The following is a 19889-nucleotide window of genomic DNA, read 5'->3' on the forward strand; positions in this document are numbered from 1 at the left end:
CTTTCTGTGATTGTATCAAAAGTATGACCCAACAGCTGGCAGCAAGCAGGAATAGGATCTGTGCAAGTTACAGGAGTAATTTTTGTTTTTGGCCACCCACCCACTTGTTACTTGTTATTTGTTTCTTGCTATTTCTTTTTATTTGTCTAGTACATTAGTGCGTGGACTTTTGACTCAGGACAGACACTACTTCTGAGATGAGTGTGTTATTTTGTGTGTGGCATCTAATCCAAACTCCTTCAGGCATAGCTTCCATATCACAAGATGGTTTCTCTAATGCATGTTACACAGTTGCAGAGTGAGCAAATCCAGCAGTTGCTGGAAGCCATGGTGCAGCTAACACAGTAACAGAATCTACAAGCAGCACAGCAGCCTCAGCTGCAACCTACATCAGCCATTCTATCATTCCTCAGTTTCAACAAACAGCATGAGAACTGATCAGAATACTTAGTTCAACTGATGAATCATAAGGACAGTTGAAAGATGCAAAGAGCAAAGCACTTTTTTTCTGTAGTTAAGTTTACAGGCTCATAGTGAAATTGTTTCCTGACAAACAACCAAAACAGTTAGAGTTTGAGACTTTAGGTAGCAAGTTAACCACTTACTATGATGAACAAACACTCATGGCTGCTGCAAGGTTCAAGTTTTTCCACCTTTAGCGGGCAGCAGGTCAAACTCATAAACAGTCGATCACTGAATTACAAGCTTTAACTAGGCATTGCAAATGTTTGTGTTGTGGACAATCAAACAGTGATGTCATGCTTTGTGACGCTATAACTAAAGATATTTGTGATGATAGAATTTGTACTCTTATTCTGAAGCAACCTGGTCCTACTTTAGATAGAGTGTTACAGTTAATTGAGGCTCAGGACACTTATGATTTAGCTAATTGTGAGATGCAAATATCAAATATTAATGACTTGCATAGTGACAGTGTTAGTAGTGCTGCAGAACCTAAACAGTCCCTTGTGTGTGCAGATTGAATGACACACTGTGTGATGTCATGTTGTAATAACACTGGTTATGGTGAGATAAATGTACTAACTGTTCTTGGATTGTATGAAATGACCGATTCTCAAATTGAAGATTCAAAACCCAAAAATTCACTACCATATAGCTACACAAATGTGTATAAATGTCAACATATATAAACACCTAATGTAATTACGACAATTAGTATGGACTTCTTAAAAAAATAAGGGATGACAAGCAATTATTTGAACTTTATTTTTTTTGAAATGTATGTTTCAAATATGATTTTACAAAAATAGGTCAATATATGATAGTATTTTCTTTGCTACATGTTGTTAGAGGTAAACCTTTGTCGTTGGGCAGTTAGTAGTATGAGTTTGCCGTGCAAGGATGGAGTTCAAGTTATGTGTGTTGTGTTAGCCTGGTGGTTGATGTTGATTTGCATTATAAAGTGAAATGACTAAAAATATATCTATTCAACAACATAAAGTCTTCCAGTGTTCATATTATTTAACAAAATGAAGCGAAACATCCTCTAGACAAGTATAAAAAAGTTGCATTTCAGAAAGGACTATGAGCCTACAACTTATAACTGAGAAAAAGAATAAAACATGAGTATTATGAAAACTGTTTATTCAAATTCTACCATTGCTACCTCTCTCTGCAGTGTGTCATTATCTCTTGATGCTAACTGCTGTGAAAATGTGACTTGCCACCCAAATTATTAACGTATTTCAAAATTAATAAATTGACAGTGGGCTACAAGAGGGTGGTGATGGTCAGAATGTACAGACATGAACAGTGCCATCCCATGCAGGCAGAATGATGATAGACATAAGAATATGGAAAAGTGCTTTAGGCATCATAAGCATGCTCAATGCCCAAGTCGCAATGTTATTTGTTATTTTTGCAAAACGAAAGGTCATGTTCAGTCTGTGCATGAAAAAGTTGCATGGATAGAAAGTCCCAAGCAAAATGCCACTAAACCAGTTTAAATCATTAATGTTGTCACAGCATGGCTAGCCTCAGAACAGCGGCTGTAGTAAATGTTGTGAAACATCGTACAAGTACAAAACTTAGCAAACAGCAGTCAGGTGATTTTCGTGTGTGAAACAAGTCACACCAATACAAACACAGGTCCATTACTAAATATTTGTCCACTTCACCTGTCACACATTGTAGTAGCTCACAACAACAGGCAGGAGGTGATAGTTCTCTCTTAGATGTGGAATGTAGTCAGACAAGGTGTTTGTTACATTGACAGTAACTAAAAAAGATGTCAAATTGCAACTGGAAACTGGTGCTTTTGAACAAACTTACTTATGAACACTTAGATTCACCAATACTGAGTCCATCTATGCATGTGTTGTCAGCTCATAATGGACAGGAAATTTGTTTTAGGAACTTTCAGTATGACAGCTACTTTTCAAGGTATAATGAAGACATATTCAGTGCTTTCTGCCAAATCTTCATAGAATATTTTTGGCTTCGATTCTTTTGGCATATTTGGATTATCAACCCACAAGTCAGTGTTGCAAATTTTAACAGATGTGCCTACAGACAAGCTTCAAGCTCTGCGTAACAAATTTAGTGAACTTTTTAGCGATTGTCTCGGTTGTGCGAACAATTTTTTAACTCATGTGTCACTCAAACACAATCCACAACCAAAGTTTTGCCCAGCTAGGCAAGTGTCCATTGCCCTTAAGGAACAGGTCACTGGACAATTATGGCAATAATAAGCTGATGGGATCATAAAGCCCATCAGTGCAAGTCAGTGGTCTTCCCCTTCAGTCACACTTCGCAAGCCTCCAAGATATCTTTGACTGTGTGTTGATTTTAAGTCAACTGTGAACTCTCAGACAGTGAGAAACATGTACCTTTTGTCCCACTCAGAGGAAATGATGGACAGATTAGGTCAGGGTCATTACGTTTCCAAGATATACTTGGTGGACACTTACCTTAATTTGCCTTTGGATGATTACTCAAAGAAATTTTTGGTTATTAACACTCATCTCAGGCTATTTGAATTTAAATGCCTGTGCTTTATTAGTGCCTCAGCACCAGTGATTTTTCAACACTTTTAATAACAAGTGACTGCCAAGGTACCTACTTGCCTAAATTACCTGGTGGACATTGTCGTGTCTGGACATTCTGTGGAAGAACATTTAGCCAATCTTGAGTGCCTTTGTCAAGAACTGTCGTCAGCAGGCCTCAAGTGCACAAGTTATGGTGTAAGAATGTCCCATTTACATGGACCAAGGAATAGCAGCTGACGTTTGATCAATTGAAACAGTGCTACTTAGTAATGTGTGTCTCATACATTTTGATCCAGTTAAATCAGTAGTTTTAGTGGTTGATGCTTCTTCTAGTTGTCTAGGCACCATTCTGTAGCACTATATCAGATCAATAGATCATCCAGTAGCTTTTGCCCCCAAACTTCTTACTAAGAATAAGGCAAATTACAGTCAGACTGTAAAAGCATTGGCGATCATTTATGGTGTAACCAAGTTTCATCATTACCTCCATGGATGGAAGTTCTACTTGGTCATGGATCATAAGCCACTCACTTCACTTTTGCACTCAACCAAGCCTGTTCTACTACACATAGTGCAAAAATTGCAGTAGGGATTTATTGCTGTCACACTACAACTATGAAATCTTGCAGTGCCCTATGGCTCAACATTAGAATGCCTATTTGTTGTCAAGGTTACTAGTCAACAAGGATGATTAGTTCATTCCCATAGACTTTTATCACGTAGAAAAGAGACAGCTGCAGATGTAGATTTAAGCACTGTGGTGAATTACATGCTTACAGGGTGAGAGACATTGTTCAGATGGAAGTACATTGATACTTTGCTCACCGTAAAATCTTGTCAGTACAGTTTGGTGTTTTATTGTTACACACTGAGAATGACCAGGCCCGGGTCATCATCCCACGCACCCATCAGCAGGATTTTTTCAGGTTGTTGCATCAGGGACACAGGTGTATTGTGAGGACAAAACAGCTTCTTGACACCATTGTTTTTGTCTAGGTATGGATGCCCAGATTGAAGTCATGATGTCACACTGCACCACTTGCATGAAGCAACAGGCAGCTCCACCTCGAGGATTTTCTGAGTGTCCATGCCCCAGCAGTCCACAGAAACACATCCACATTGATTTTCTTTGACCTCTCTGGGACACACGATGCCTTATTGTAGTGAATCCCTTCAGTCATTTTCCCTTTGTGGTTCTGCTGAACTCTACAATAACGCCCAGGACTGTCTGATAACCTACTCCAATTTTTTGCATTGAGGGCTTGCCAGAAGTATTAGTGTCTGATAATGGGTGGCAGTTCATCTCACAGGAATTTGAACAATTTTGCACAACCAGCGGTATTGAACATGTGACCACAACACCATTCCACCCTCAATCTAATGGTGAAGTTGAACATTTTGTGTGAACATTCAAGATGCAGATGGGTGAATTCCATGGAATTCACTCATGGGAACAGGCCTTGCGACTTTTCCTGTCCATCTACCACATGATGCCTTGAGATGGATCTTCCCCGACTGAACTCCAGTATAGCCACCAGCATCACACCCTGCTTTATCTGCTGCACCCACCAACAAGGAGTACCAGTCAGTACAAAGATTCCCATTTTCAGATTCAGGATGCAGTGCTCTTCAGGAACTTCTAGCCTGGACAGCAATGGTAACAGGGGACTGTTCCTTGTGTCCTTGGACACGACATGTTCCACATTTCTTCCTCTACAGGGTTGCCGCTCAAAAGACACTGGAATGAGCTTCGCCCTATGGAACTCTGTGATCCTGGCACTGTGTTTCATTTTACAGATTCAGCACACAGCCAGGAGCCAGGGTCATGGCCACCTGCCATGGACCAAATGGCATCTCAGCCCAAGGAACTTCCCATGGAGGTGGATGTGCCCTTATCCCTGATACCATCATCACACCAGCCCGTGTCACCATGGGCAACACCTCTGCACCCTGCCGCCCTCCTCTCTGAGGTGGGGCCCTCCAGAGTTCGAGACTCTGGCCCTGGATGTAGGGGTGTGCCATCCCTACAGTTTGCCAGAAATTCCCGTGTGGGCTCAAGGCAAATGCCAAGGCATGGACAGGAGCCTGGCACCCACTTCAGTCCTGGTTCTTGTCCCATCTGCTGTGCCTGCACCCAGACCTCCCCCTCACTGTCGGTTCGCACCGCAACCCCATGTGACACTAGCCAGTAGATTTGGAGGGGAAGAGTGTGATGTTGTAAGCACAGCACACACCACCAGGCAGCACCAAAGGCATTGATAGGTCAACAACTCACTCCAGAGATGGCGCATAGTGCAGCGATTTCTGCACTAAGATGTCACAGCAGTGGCACCACCTGTGGAGTGATATGCATCAGTGTCACAGCAGAGAGAGCAGTTCCAAGTCAGTTCAACTATCAAGAAGACCACCTTCTACTTGTGTACTTTGTGTCACATCATCTGCTTCTAGCTCACCCACACTAACCTGTCTTCAGAGAATATTCTAGTGAGACAAGACCTGTTTATGATCCAGCCTTAGCTTCTGGAATAGTAGTTGAACTTCAGGATCTGCTGCCTGAGCTGATTTAACAAAGTTGAGTATTCATCAGTAAATTTGTGTATGCTTGTCACTAATCATTATCAGTGTTTCAGTGTTCCCCTTGTTCTCCTGTCATAGTGTTTCCCTCACCGCACTACAAACAGTTGAGGGTGGACACAAGTAAAATCGAAAGTATGATACAGCAAATAGCAACAATGCCTTTTTTATGGTTTAAGATGTGTTAAAACAGATGGGTTAAGAAAATGAGAAGGGCAAACCAAGAAAATGAGAAGGGCTAACCAATAACAATTTCCAGAGTCAGAGAAAGGTTTATTTGGTGAGAACAGTTCTATTACTGCTAACTCCATGAGTAGACAATATAATCACTAATGTCACAAAATAAATGTTCTACCAAGAACTCTGTAGTTTCATGTGATCTGCAGAACATACTATTTTAATGTTCAAAGTAACCATTAATTTTAAACATAAAAGAAAATGACACTTTCTGGCAAATGGAAATGGTGTGCCAGATTGGGACTCGGTCCTGAGACCTGTGCCTTTCATGGGCTAGTGCACTACTGACTGAACTATCCAAACATGTATCATGACCCACCCCCACAGTCTTACTTGCCCCAGTACCCATTCTTCTTCTACCTTCAAAACTTTGTTTTCCCACACACCTTATGGGACCAACACTCTTGGAAGAAACGTTACTGCAAATAAGTGGCTTTAGCCACAGCCTGGAATTAATTTTCACTCTATAGCAGAGTGTGTGCTGGTTTAAAATTTTCTGCTGGCTCAAGGCTGTGTACCACACAAGGACTCTAAATTGGGATCTTCGCCCTTCCTAGCCAAGTGCTCTACTGACTGAGCAACTCAAACACAAAAACACAACTCACAGACTGCCCTCACGGCCTTACTTCTGCCAGTAATTCTTCCCTACCTTCAAAACTTCACTGAAGTACTCCCTCATACCTTCTAGGACTAGCATCCTGGAAGAAAGGATATTATGGAGAAATGTTTTAGCTGTGGCCTAGTGGATTGTTTCGAGAATGAACTTGCACTCTGCAGTGAGGGATACACTGATTTTAAACTTTGTGACAAATCAAAACTTTACGCCAAACCAGGACTTGAACTTGGGACCTTGGATAGTTTGCATAGCTCAAACAGTAGACCAACTGCCCATGAAAGGCAAAAGTTACAGCTTCAAGTCCCAGTCTGGTACACAGTTTTGATCTGCCAGGAATTTTCAAATCAGAGCACACTCTGCTGCAGAGTGGAAATTAATTCCAGACAAATGACATTGTTTTTCACAATCCATATTTTGTTTTTATTATTTTTATTTAAAAGGGAATGCAAAGAAGAAAAGACTGAAAAATACAGAACTCATAATTTTCTCACCTTGATCAGCTAAGTCGCCATCTTTTTTGTCTTCTGATTCCTCTTGTTGCTGGTTGCTGCCTCCTCCACTGCTGTATGCATCATCATCACTCCTGGAGCTTGCTGTGCTTGTGTTAGTTGTGGACAGGCTCTTCTCAGATGTTGAACTCATACTCATGTTGCATGAACTACCAGTCTGTGCAGTCAAATAAAGAGATGCTGTTTCTAACAACAGTGGGAAATCAGGTACTGAAAATCGAAATATGAGCAACAGAAAAAGCTTCTTGTTCACCCAGCCCTCATTGACAGGATCAATCAAAAACATAGGATATCTGTAAACAGACACATATTTTTATTGTTTCAAGATGTAGGGTATTTATGCATACATAATCAAGTGTGAACTTGAGAATGTAATTCAAAAAGACTTTGCCAAACAACATATATTATCATTATTCAGATTTTCCATAAAACTGTGCCCAAGAACAAGTTCCAAACTGGATTCACTTTAATTTATTGTATCTGATGATAAAGTGGACGTATTCTGAAAAAACATCATACTTTTGTATGATTAAAAGTGACTGTCTACAAATATTCTTTTATGTTCTCAGTTGGCATTCAACACAGTCATTGATAGATTTAGGTTTATTGTTTACATTAAAAAATTTCAGGATCATCACATGTGTGCAACACAAATACTATAAACATACTAAGCACATTAGAGAAAAATTTGTTACTGCAGCTGAAGATTTATTTTAGTAATAAACTAGGCAGTGAAGTGTTCCATATGATGATAGTGACAGGGATTCATCTCTATGGTCTTGAAAGTCTGTTACACAATAACACCACTGAATATTTATGCATATTGTATAAATCTGCAATCACTGCAATGGGAAAGTAACTAGATACAGAAGTGCCTGTACAAATTTGATAGAAGTGCAAGGGAAACTGCTCAGTCTTTCAAATGAATGTTAGTCACTGATGCCCTGGATGTCACAGCATAGGGACCAATAATTCTTCTGCAATGATGATTGGGTAGCACACATCACAGTCTGTCACTCTTTCAACACCTATGTCTATGCTCTGCAAGCCGCCATCTATTGTGTGGAGGAATGTACTTCTGGTACTATTATGATTAACCCCCTTTCCTGCCACAGTTGTAAATGGTTTATGGGAAGGATAGCTGACAGTAAGCTTCTATATGAGCCAACATTTCACTGATTGTTGTGTCATCATCATTTTGCAAGATATATGTTGGAGGAAGTAATATACTGTCTTACTTACTATTATAACAGTAAACCTCTGTCACAATCCAAATTTGCATCCTACCATGCCACACAGATAGATGTATCAATCCAGCATCAGTTTGGTGGAAGACAAACATGTGTGTATACTGACCCATAGTGGATGTCCCAAGAGAAATTGACAATATTTAGGGATATGGCAGGAATGATTATTTGAAGTAAAATGTCTAGTAAACTAAATCACATACCTCAAGAGCTATTAGCACTTCATCATCTTTGATACTATGGAGCAAACCTCTTTTACTGCAAGCTCTTTGCTTTTCGTTTTTTGAGAGGTGGTATTATGGATCAAAACAAGAAAAAATGACCAGTTAACATGGGCTCAAAGTGTATATCTTAAGTGCTATGAGATCTATGAGCACTTGTTCATCTTCTTTACTGCAGAACACATCTCTTTTACTCATAGCTCTTAAGGAATGCATTTCAGAGCCATGTTCACGAGACAATTTTTTTCTTGTTTTGGTCCATACTACCTCCTCCCAAAACATGAAAGCAAAAAGCTTGCAGCAGAAGAGGTTTGTTTCACAGTACTGAATATGAAGAAGTGCTCATAGCTTTTAAGGTATGCATTTTAGAACCCATGTTTACTATACTGTTTCGCTTCAAATGACCATTCCTGTCATATCTGTAAATTCCTCCAAGAACACCCTCCATTTTGCAATTTGCCATGAAACTAACAAAAGTGCTTCTGGGATCTTACTTGCATCTACTTAAAACCTACCAATATCTTATTAAAATTTTCTCATTCTGATCTCATAGGACAAATACTCTCTGTGATTAATGTAGCTGACCTATCCCTTATTCAATTACAGTGCATAATTCATCATTGAGCATTTGGAAAGGTTCATCTAAACTAAATAATACCCCTGTGCTACCCAATTAGCTGTTTCCTCTGTGTAGTACATGTCTGGCTTATTGAGGAGGGCCCTAAAATTCTCTACTCATACAAAAGATTAAGAAATCTGCAGCAAAGTTCATCACAGAATTTTCTAATACTCTGATATAAGTCCTCCACTTGGCTCCAAATCAGAAGATTATGATTGGTAATGAGTAAAACACTGCTAATCACAAGTTACATATTCATCATGGATGTGAGGCTATCTGTCTTCACTAATTCATCCGGCTGTCTACAGAAACTGCAGATGGACTCTGTACACAGGTGGTAATAATTATTTGGGCTGATATCAGCTATTGGTGGCAGCTGATTATATCCAGAGCATTAGTAGCTGCTAGCAGCACAGATGAGACGATCCGGCATACTGACCTTTCTTCCCAATCTGTCAGCTATTTCCCTGATGGACTCCATTACCCATATAGGAGCTTCCAATGATGAACATACTCGTTGTTTGCACTTGCCAAGACTCTACAGGAAAATTGGGCAAAGGCTCAACATGCTAGGCATCTGTGCTGTCTCCAATGTGCTCTCAAGAGTGGGCAGGACTTAGTATCAGTTGCTAAATATAAGAGGATAGCTGTGTGGTCAGTAACAACATTCATCTTCTGCCCAAAGATTCTGTGATCTCATTATAGTCCACCATTCACCTTTTAGGTGATGATGAACTGACTGGGCCATGCATATCAGGAAGTGCAGCACCATAGGGTTTTATGGAGATATGACACAACTTTTGCCACAAGTGTTGTCAAATATGTAGTATAAACTCCATAGTAACATAGCACAGGAGAGCATATTTATTAGTATCAACAATGTAGAAGGTAACTGGTTGCATCAACAATGCAGGTATATAACCATAGCAATTAGCATTGTGTGCCAGCAGCAGTTCTGTACTGGTTTCGGTTCTGACTGCTATTCAGGTCTTTTAGTCGACTGTTGTCTCACCGTGACACCCACTCGATTTAATAGTTGGATCTCTCTCTGTAGCATATCTAGTATAATATTTGTAAGAAAGTAGTCTTAAATAGTTCTTTTGTGGCCTGTCAATATGAAACTGTGTGATGAAGAAAATTTCAATTCTAATTGTATCACCTTGCTTCTGTTCTTAACCAGTCGATGAGTCCTGAATCACCAAGTGATAACTACTACAAATCCTCTTGGTGTAGCATCCTTTGAAAGTGGTCTAGATATTTCAAAAGAGAAGGGGATGTTACAGTACCTCAACAATGCAGGAGCCAAGGACAGTACTCATATGTTCTTTCTTCATGTTCCTCAAGTCTTTTCATCTGATTCTACTAACCTGTTATTTCGCTGCACTAAAATGCTGCATTACCCCTTATTGCTTACATGATTTTACAATCTTCAAAAACTCTAGTTTTACATTCTTTAAGGGGGGTAGGACGTCAAACAGGACGACTTGGAGCAGGAGAGGCATTACAGGACATTTTAATTTCCACTGTCTATACTTTTACAAATAAATTTATAAAACTTTTGCAGCATGACCAGGAAGTATTCAGGATTAGCAGTGGAAGTTCAAAAACTCAACAACATTTTTTTTTTTTATATCTGAAATTTTGTCAGTTTTTTTCACTTATTATTGGCTGTATTTGTTCCTATAGGTACACTTTTCTTCATAACTAGGAGAGATTCTTTGATGAATTTTGCACAGCATACAAAGCATAGTTACAGGTGTATGAAACTACAGAATTTTTCAAATCTATTAAAAACTGTGGTAAAAATTGAGATAATTAACTATAAAATTTGAGTTTGTTCTAAACATGAAGTTTAAAATGTAACAGCTTATTCATTTTTTCATAAATTAAATAAATTATAGAGTTTGATACACCTGTAAGTATGGTTTGTATGCTGTGCAAAATTCATCGAAGGGTCTCTCCTACTTATGAAGAAAAGTGTACCTATAGCAACAAATTCTGCCACCAGTAACTGAAAAAATGATGAAATTTCACATATAAGAAAAAATTTATTTTGTCATGTTTGTGAACTTCCACTGCTATGAGTGTGAATCCTGAATCCTTCCTGGTCATGCTGACAATGTTTTAGAAATTTGTTGGTAAAAGTATAGACAGTGGAAATTAAAATGTCCTGTGGTGCCTCTCCTGCTCCAAGTAGTCCTGTTTGACATCCTACCCCCCTAAGAAACCTATTTTTATATACAGACATTGGATATGATATTATCCTTATCACTAAACCAGCTATTCAGTCACCAGTAAAAAGTATGAAAATTTGTTTTATCATCATTTCTTTAACAACAACGTAAATGTTGTTATTCATTAAAAAGGGCAGAGAGAGAGAGAGAGAGAGAGAGAGAGAGAGAGAGAGGGGGGGGGGGGGTTGGGGTAAGTTGGAAGTCATTCATGAACTAGCTATTTGTTAATAACCTATCTTAATACCCCTTAAATTATTTTTAAAATGCTTCAGGTAGTTTAATACAGTAATATTTGCAACTTTTCCTGTCATTCATCATTATCCAAATACACTCCTGGAAATTGAAATAAGAACACCATGAATTCATTGTCCCAGGAAGGGGAAACTTTATTGACACATTCCTGGGGTCAGATACATCACATGATCACACTGACAGAACCACAGGCACATAGACACAGGCAACAGAGCATGCACAATGTCGGCACTAGTACAGTGTATATCCACCTTTCACAGCAATGCAGGCTGCTATTCTCCCATGGAGACGATCGTAGAGATGCTGGATGTAGTCCTGTGGAACGGCTTGCCATGCCATTTCCACCTGGCACCTCAGTTGGACCAGCGTTCGTGCTGGACGTGCAGACCGCGTGAGACGACGCTTCATCCAGTCCCAAACATGCTCAATGGGGGACAGATCCGGAGATCTTGCTGGCCAGGGTAGTTGACTTACACCTTCTAGAGCACGTTGGGTGGCACGGGATACATGCGGACGTGCATTGTCCTGTTGGAAAAGCAAGTTCCCTTGCCGGTCTAGGAATGGTAGAATGATGGGTTCGATGACGGTTTGGATGTACCGTGCACTATTCAGTGTCCCCTCGACGATCACCAGTGGTGTACGGCCAGTGTAGGAGATCGCTCCCCACACCATGATGCCGGGTGTTGGCCCTGTGTGCCTCGGTCGTATGCAGTCCTGATTGTGGCGCTCACCTGCACGGCGCCAAACACGCATACGACCATCATTGGCACCAAGGCAGAAGCGACTCTCATCGCAGAAGACGACACGTCTCCATTCGTCCCTCCATTCACGCCTGTCGCGACACCACTGGAGGCGGGCTGTACGATGTTGGGGCGTGAGCGGAAGACGGCCTAACGGTGTGCGGGACCGTAGCCCAGCTTCATGGAGACGGTTGCGAATGGTCCTCGCCGATACCCCAGGAGCAACAGTGTCCCTAATTTGCTGGGAAGTGGTGGTGCGGTCCCCTACGGCACTGCGTAGGATCCTACGGTCTTGGTGTGCATCCGTGCGTCGCTGCGGTCCGGTCCCAGGTCGACGGGCACGTGCACCTTCCGCCGACCACTGGCGACAACATTGATGTACTGTGGAGACCTCACGCCCCACGTGTTGAGCAATTCGGCGGTACGTCCACCCGGCCTCCCGCATGCCCACTATACGCCCTCGCTCAAAGTCCGTCAACTGCACATACGGTTCACGTCCACGCTGTCGCGGCATGCTACCAGTGTTAAAGACTGCGATGGAGCTCCGTATGCCACGGCAAACTGGCTGACACTGACGGCGGCGGTGCACAAATGCTGCGCAGCTAGCGCTATTCGACGGCCAACACTGCGGTTCCTGGTGTGTCCGCTGTGCCGTGCATGTGATCATTGCTTGTACAGCCCTCTCGCAGTGTCCGGAACAAGTATGGTGGGTCTGACACACCGGTGTCAATGTGTTCTTTTTTCCATTTCCAGGAGTGTATTTAAAGTCAAAATAGGTTTAAAATGAAGCTAATACAGTATTTAGATATTAACCTAAAATTTATATTAAATATATTATAAAACAACAATCTGAACTACGCATTGTAAAATTATTCAAATAAGTCAGACACAAAGGGAAAATACTCCTTCTTAAATCACAACTGAGCAAAAAGGAAACAAATAAGTATGTACAAAGTTGAAGAATTGTTTTTGCAAAGAAGAATGCAACTAAGTTAAGGGTCATGTATTAAAGACGCATAACACAGATTGTGACTGAAGTGAAACAATAGAGTTGACAGATGCAATTTGAATTATTGGGAAGTTATTACACTCCTGCTGAAGAACAGATAGTTGATTAACCAGTGTACAAGTAACTTTGTAACATGTAGTGAAATGAGGGTGAAAAAAAGATAAATCATGGGAAACACCAAATTAAAGAGGTGAATGAAGAATAAAGCTGAGATCAGAAGAAAATTATGAGGGAAAGAGAGACTAAATGAGGTAACAAGTTGTAAAAGAGGATACAAATTATACTGTCATGTGCCGTGCTGCATGCAGTGCGGAGCAGCAGCTGGCATCATTGGCTGGAATGCTGCAGATTGCCAGTTCAAATCTGATCACCCACAAATTTTTGTTATTTAGTGTTGATTGTTTCTAGAAGGGCCTTGAAACTTCTCATGTTTGTGCAATGCAGTGAATGCTGAAGATGCACGCAGGCGTGCTCAATTTTAGATGTGCATGGCTATCAGAAAGGGTGGGGATAGTCCAGCCTGAGGGGCAGAGCTTAAGTACAGCTCATGGCTACCAAGTAAAAGGCATGGTGTGAGAGACACTGAACATGCAATGGATTTCCCTGCTGCTGAAATATGTCACATCTGCATGCATAGAACTAAAGGGGTATCATGGCAAGAAATAAAATATGTCTACATAAAAATCTTGGATATTCACTGTCACATGATCATGATCCAGTAACATTACATTAATTCTACAGTGAACAGACTGAGCCCATTTGTGAGATGAGTCCGTGAGATGAGTCCATCACAGTTTAGAATGTTTTTGTATGCCAAAAACTACACAAGTCACATCAATATTAATAATTTAATGCAATTGTCTAGACAGAAAAACTATTCACCAAGTAATTATGTCCAGTGAAGGTGGAGATGAGAACGGTAGTGTATTGCTGTAAAGAGTCTACACCTGAACAAAAGTGTTTGCCTTGAATGCCAAGGCTGTATGGGATGGAACATCTGACATGAAAAGGATGGCAACTGCCAAAATTTAAGAGTTATTTTTTGTCTGTTGGTCTAATGCACACAGAAGTGTGGAACTGACCCTCAGTGAGGATGAGGTCAACATCAAGGAAAGTGGCATGAGATTTGGAACAGGATTTTGTTAATGATATAGGTGTTGAGGAGGAAGAAAAGAAAATATTGTATGCTGATGACATGACAATACTAAATAGTGACCAAAATATGGAACAGATTGAGAGAAGAGCATACATATCTGCAAATGTCACAGCTCAATGGCTGTTGGAAAATGAACTGGTTATAAGTTTAAAAAATACTATGTATGCAGTGTTTAAAAACAAGGAGAAGGCTGTAGACATGGATTTAGAGGTTGCTGGAACAAGGCTGGAAGAAGTAGAATCTGCTAGGTTCTTAGGTATTCTTGTGGATAATGAACTGAAATGGAAAAAAACATATTAATAATGTCTGTTAGAATGATGCAGCTATCACAGTGTTCAGACAAGAATCTTCTGTGTACAGTGTATCATGGACTTTTTGAACCATACTTACAGTATGGAGTGACTGTGTGGGGAAAATCAAACAACACATTACAAAAAAAAGCATTTAGGACCATTTTAAGAAGAAAGACCTCTGAAAGGTGCAGAAACTGTTTCAAGAAGTTAGGTATCTTATCTTTTTCATCGTTGTATATATACAAAACAATAATGTACATTACAAAAGGTCGTGAGGACTGGATTACAAATGCTAGTGTATCAGACTACTAAGAAGTCTGCCTAAAAACCTTGAAGATAGTGTTCTTGACAATGACTTTCCAAAGAAACTTAAAGACTATCTCATTGAAAAAGAGTTTTACAGTGTTGCAGAATACTTATGCCATTAAATTTGTATGTATTGTTATTCATTATCAATTATGTAAAAATGTAAGCTAAAGGAGTAGAAAAATAAGTGATAATGAATGTTAATACTTTTAACAAGTCCTATATTACACATACATTTACTGTACACAATGTAATCTTACAAGATCAAATAAAATTCAATTCAAAGGACGATGTGAAATTAAATTGGGGGAGTGTATTTAGAGATTCAATGAATATGGACACACCATGAGTCCATATGTCACAGGTGTCATCAATGTATCTAAACCAAGCGAGATGATGAAGGCTTGTGGTGTCTAGGAAAGTACCCATTGAAGTGACCCATGAAAAGGTTGCCGAAGGAAGGAGCCATCCTTGCTCCCACGGCCATGCCCCTCATCTGTTTGTACGTTTGCCCCTCAAAGAAGTAGTTGTTCCACTAAGTTATTAATTTCCTGTTGCAGAGCACACTTGGGTAGCTCAATTGGTAGGGCACTTGTCCATGAAAGGCAAAGGTCCCATGTTCAAGTCATAGTCCAGCACACAGATTTAATCTGCCAGGAAGATGTAAATCAGTGCACCCTCCACTGCAGAGTGAATGAAAAATTCATTCTGGAAAAAATACCCCTCCCCCCCAGGACTGTGGCTAAGCCATGTCTCCACAGTATCCTCGCTTCTGGAAGTGCTAGTCCTGCAAGTTTCACAAGAGAACTTCTGTGAAGTTTGGAAGGTAGGAGATGAGGTACTGGTGGAAGTAAAGCTGTGAGAAAGGATTGTGAGTCATGCTTGGGTAGGTCGTTTGGTAGAGCACTTGCCCATGGAAGGCAAAGGTCCTGGATTTGAGACCCGGTCTGGCACACAGTTTTAATCTGCCAGGAAGTTTTCAAACATCGATTATTTTCCTTGATATATTACCTTAATTCATTATTCACAAGTATTTGCTATACATAGTCAGTGAGAACTATAATTTTTGATGCGTATTAGACTTTGAAGCAAGCTGAAGTATTGTATGTAGTGTTTTTCAGTGTGGTGCAATGTGCTGCAGTGAAATAAAGTTTGTTTAAATTAATTTCTCGTGAGCTAGTAGCAAGAATGAAAAACTAAATATATATTATTGGACTGTTTTATTAGCACTTTTCAATGACAACAGAATCATTTAATGAACATTAATTCCAATTTTCATAAAGTTACAGTGTTTTCAGACTTTGAAATTTTGTGTCCATATGTGATGGAAGAGAATAGAAGATTTCGAAATGTGGTGCTACAGAAGAATGCTGAAGATTAGATGGGTAGATCACATAACTAATGAGGAGGTATTGAATAGAATTGGGGAGAAGAGGAGCTTGTGGCACAACTTGACTAGAAGAAGGGATCGATTGGTAGGACATGTTCTGAGGCATCAAGGGATCACCAATTTAGCGTTGGAGGGCAGCGTGGGGGGTAAAAATCGTAGAGGGAGACCAAGAGATGAATACACAAAGCAGGTACAGAAGGATGTAGGTTGCAGTAGGTACTGGGAGATGAAGAAGCTTGCACAGGATAGAGTAGCACGGAGAGCTGCATCAAACCAGTCTTAGGACTGAAGACCACAACAACAACAACATGTGATGGATGCTTGGTATGGATATTTGCTGTGTTCAGTTTTGATGTACAGCTAGTTTTACCATATACGAACCTTGTTGACAAAAGGTCACATCAAAACTGTTTTTATTCTTTTTCTATTATCGTCATTCCACCATTCACAAGTGAACACTATTCTATTTAATAAAATAAACCTTACTCAGTTTCAGTCATAAATACTTGTCATCTTCAATTACATAACTATCCTCTTTTATTAATTTTACTTACAAACATTGCTGTATTTTATAGTTCTCATCAATTGCTAGGAAACTCAGAACAAATCTAATGATCCTACTACCATGTTGGCCAAAGGGTGATAACAGCAGCAATGTGTAACTACACCTTAGACATGTGTTCGAGCTAAAATTTCTTTTAAGTTCCACATTTACATGAGTCTCTACTATTTTGAGCACAACTTTTATCACACGTTTTATTCAGAAAGATTTTTCACTCTGCAGTGGTGTGTGCACTGATATGGTACTGAAGAGTCATGGGCAGAAGTAAAGGTCTGAGGATGGGTAATGAGTCGTGCTTGGGTAGCTCAGTAGGCAGAGTACTTGCCCATAAAAGGCAAAGGTCCTGGGTTCAAGTCCTGGACTGGTGCACAGTTTTAATCTGCCAGGAAGTTTCACAAATTTTATTAGTTGAAAGAGAGTGAAGAGCTCAACATTTGTAATGTTTCCATATTCTGGAATGTTCAATATTTGTAAATATTGTAGTATTCTCCACCCAGGAGGCAGTCCTGTTCTGTCTTTATATCAGTGTTATTAATAAATGTTCTTTCAGTGCTAAATGTTGCACTTCATTGAGAACACTGCCTCCAGATTTGGATTTGATTGTTGTTATGACATGACATGGTTTGGTGGAAATGACAGGTACTTGAAGACATCTACATCATCATGGCTTCAATTAGGCAATGCTCATCAAAAATCCATCACTGCTTTCTGTAAATGCTGGTAAGGACCAGACAAAGTGGCTGAAAGGATTCAACCGAGTTGCTGAATGCAAGAGGTGGGAAAGCTTGATGCGTTTGACAAATGGATGAGAGAGCCCGTCAGGGGACTGAGAACAATGAAGGGGAGCTTGATATCTGGGACAAATTCCAGGCCGAACCGAAGAAAACATTTGATGACAATCAGCAGCAAGTCCGTTTAGTGGAAAAACAACTGAAAGACTGTGACGAACATCATAGGGAAATGACACAGACTTACATAAAGATTTGTTTGGCCATGTGCTATCTTTTGAATCCAGTCTTGACAATAGCTGACAAAATCTAACACTTGGTGAAAGGAATTCCACAAGACATGCATCAGACTCTTCTGGTAAAGAATGTCACAATGACAGAGGAATTCTAGTGGTGCCCGCCCATCGAGGAAATGCAAAATAAAAAGTGTCCGATGAATCTCAAATATGGTACCTATGACAGCTGTGGGAGACCACTGTGATCTCACCTCTCTCATACAGTAGGTACGAAGAGGATAGATACAGTAGTTTATGGCAGCCAGAAATGTCAGTCTGAATACACAAGCAACAGCAGCCATGACACTTTGGGCACATTGGACACTGCACATTGTACACTACTGCACAGAAAGAAAATGAGTGTTCCATGGTGATTATGGTACAGATGACAACAGTCACAGCAGTCCTAGTCATACTAGTCAACTCCAGATGATAATGTTGACCTGTGTGATGAAGCCCATTGACATACCCAGGATGAGGTCATCCCGCAACATGCTTCAGCAGTTTTCCATAGCCATGCGGAGGTACCAACTACTTACCTAGTTGCCAAATTCAGGAAAACTAAGCAAGGTGACCATCTATGGAGGTGAGGCCATCAAAGATGAAAATCCTCCATGGACGATTTACCAAGATGTTAGGGAATCTCATCAATGTCATCATCAGGGCCAACCTGTCCAAGTGTTGACTATTCTTTCTGAAATGATGAATGCTTTTCATCACCAACTATAGAGGTCTATGTTCCACAATTTGAAAGTGATTGTCTTGAAGGCAACAAATAGAACATATTAACAACCAACAGAATATGTGTTGCAAGAACAAATATCAGTGACAGAACACAGCCCTTAGAATTTGTCATTTTAACAGAAAGTATTCATGTTTTTCTTGGATGAGACTTCTTGCAGGTGTCAAAAGCAGTCATAGACTGTGGAAGATCAGACTGACACAGCTATTCCAACAAGGACACATAATAAAACTTGATCTGCACGCTTGTTTGCCACTGAAGACATTGTTATCTGCTGTCATCAATGAGATGAGTTCCAGTTATCAATGTAGATGCTCAGGTAAACTGTGAAGCTTTTGTCAATTGCAGAAAGCTGCTCAAGTCTCACAAAAAAATTATGTACTAGTAATAATCATAAGCATTGCAGGTGGTCAAGAACTTTGGATCACTAATTATCATGAGTAGCCACAACTCATCCCTAAACATATGTGAGTAGGGACAGCCAAACCAATCCTGGCTGAACAGTTCAATGCCATTAATGAAGAACTGTGCTCCACTAACTCTGCAGACAATACAGTGGAGGAAGCTACTATCAAACTGCCAACACAATCTGGCCTGACTGAGGAACAATGTTGGTGAGTGTTAACCATTCAGTGTCACTTTTTTACGCTTTCAAATCTTTGGGGGAGGGGGGAGGGCAAAAGATAAGGCCAAGTGCTCCATGGTAAAACACCATATCAATACTGGGGATCAGCTACCAATTATCCAGAACTCATATAGAGTGTCACCGGCTGAACAACGGATAATTCTGGAAGAAGTGGAAAAGGTGGTGCAAGATGACATTCTTGAAACTTCAGAGTGTCCTTGGCTGTCTCTTGTGGTCCATGTGAACAAGAAGGATAGCCCATGGCATTTCTGCGTCGAGCACTGATGACTGAATAAAACCACAAAAAACATGTCTACTGATTGTTGCTTGTTGATGACACCTCAGACCTCTTAAAGGGGCAAAGCATTTTTCAACTGTGGTCATGCAGACAAGCTACCGGCAAATCAAGGTTGATGAGGCTGACTAGGGAAAGACTGCCTTCATATCACCTGAGAGCCTCTATGGGTCAGAGTTGTGCCATTTGGACTATCTGGTGCTCCAACAACCTTCAAGCACATCATGGATAACTTGCGTCAACACCTTAAA

The 19889-nt window shown here is 40.3% G+C and overlaps 1 protein-coding gene across 1 annotated transcript in view; it reads right to left on the reverse strand.

Annotated features, from left to right (window-relative positions):
* Nucleotides 1–19889, reverse strand: part of LOC124608773 (protein kinase C) — a 232768-nt gene that overhangs the window by 103796 nt on the left and 109083 nt on the right. Inside the window, exon 8 of the mRNA XM_047140014.1 lies at nt 6927–7101. Within this exon, the coding sequence (XP_046995970.1) occupies nt 6927–7101 (175 nt within the window). The remainder of the gene's footprint in view (nt 1–6926; nt 7102–19889) is intronic.

The sequence above is a fragment of the Schistocerca americana genome, chromosome 1 (genome assembly GCF_021461395.2).
Source record: "Schistocerca americana isolate TAMUIC-IGC-003095 chromosome 1, iqSchAmer2.1, whole genome shotgun sequence".
Lineage (NCBI taxonomy): Eukaryota > Metazoa > Arthropoda > Insecta > Orthoptera > Acrididae > Schistocerca > Schistocerca americana.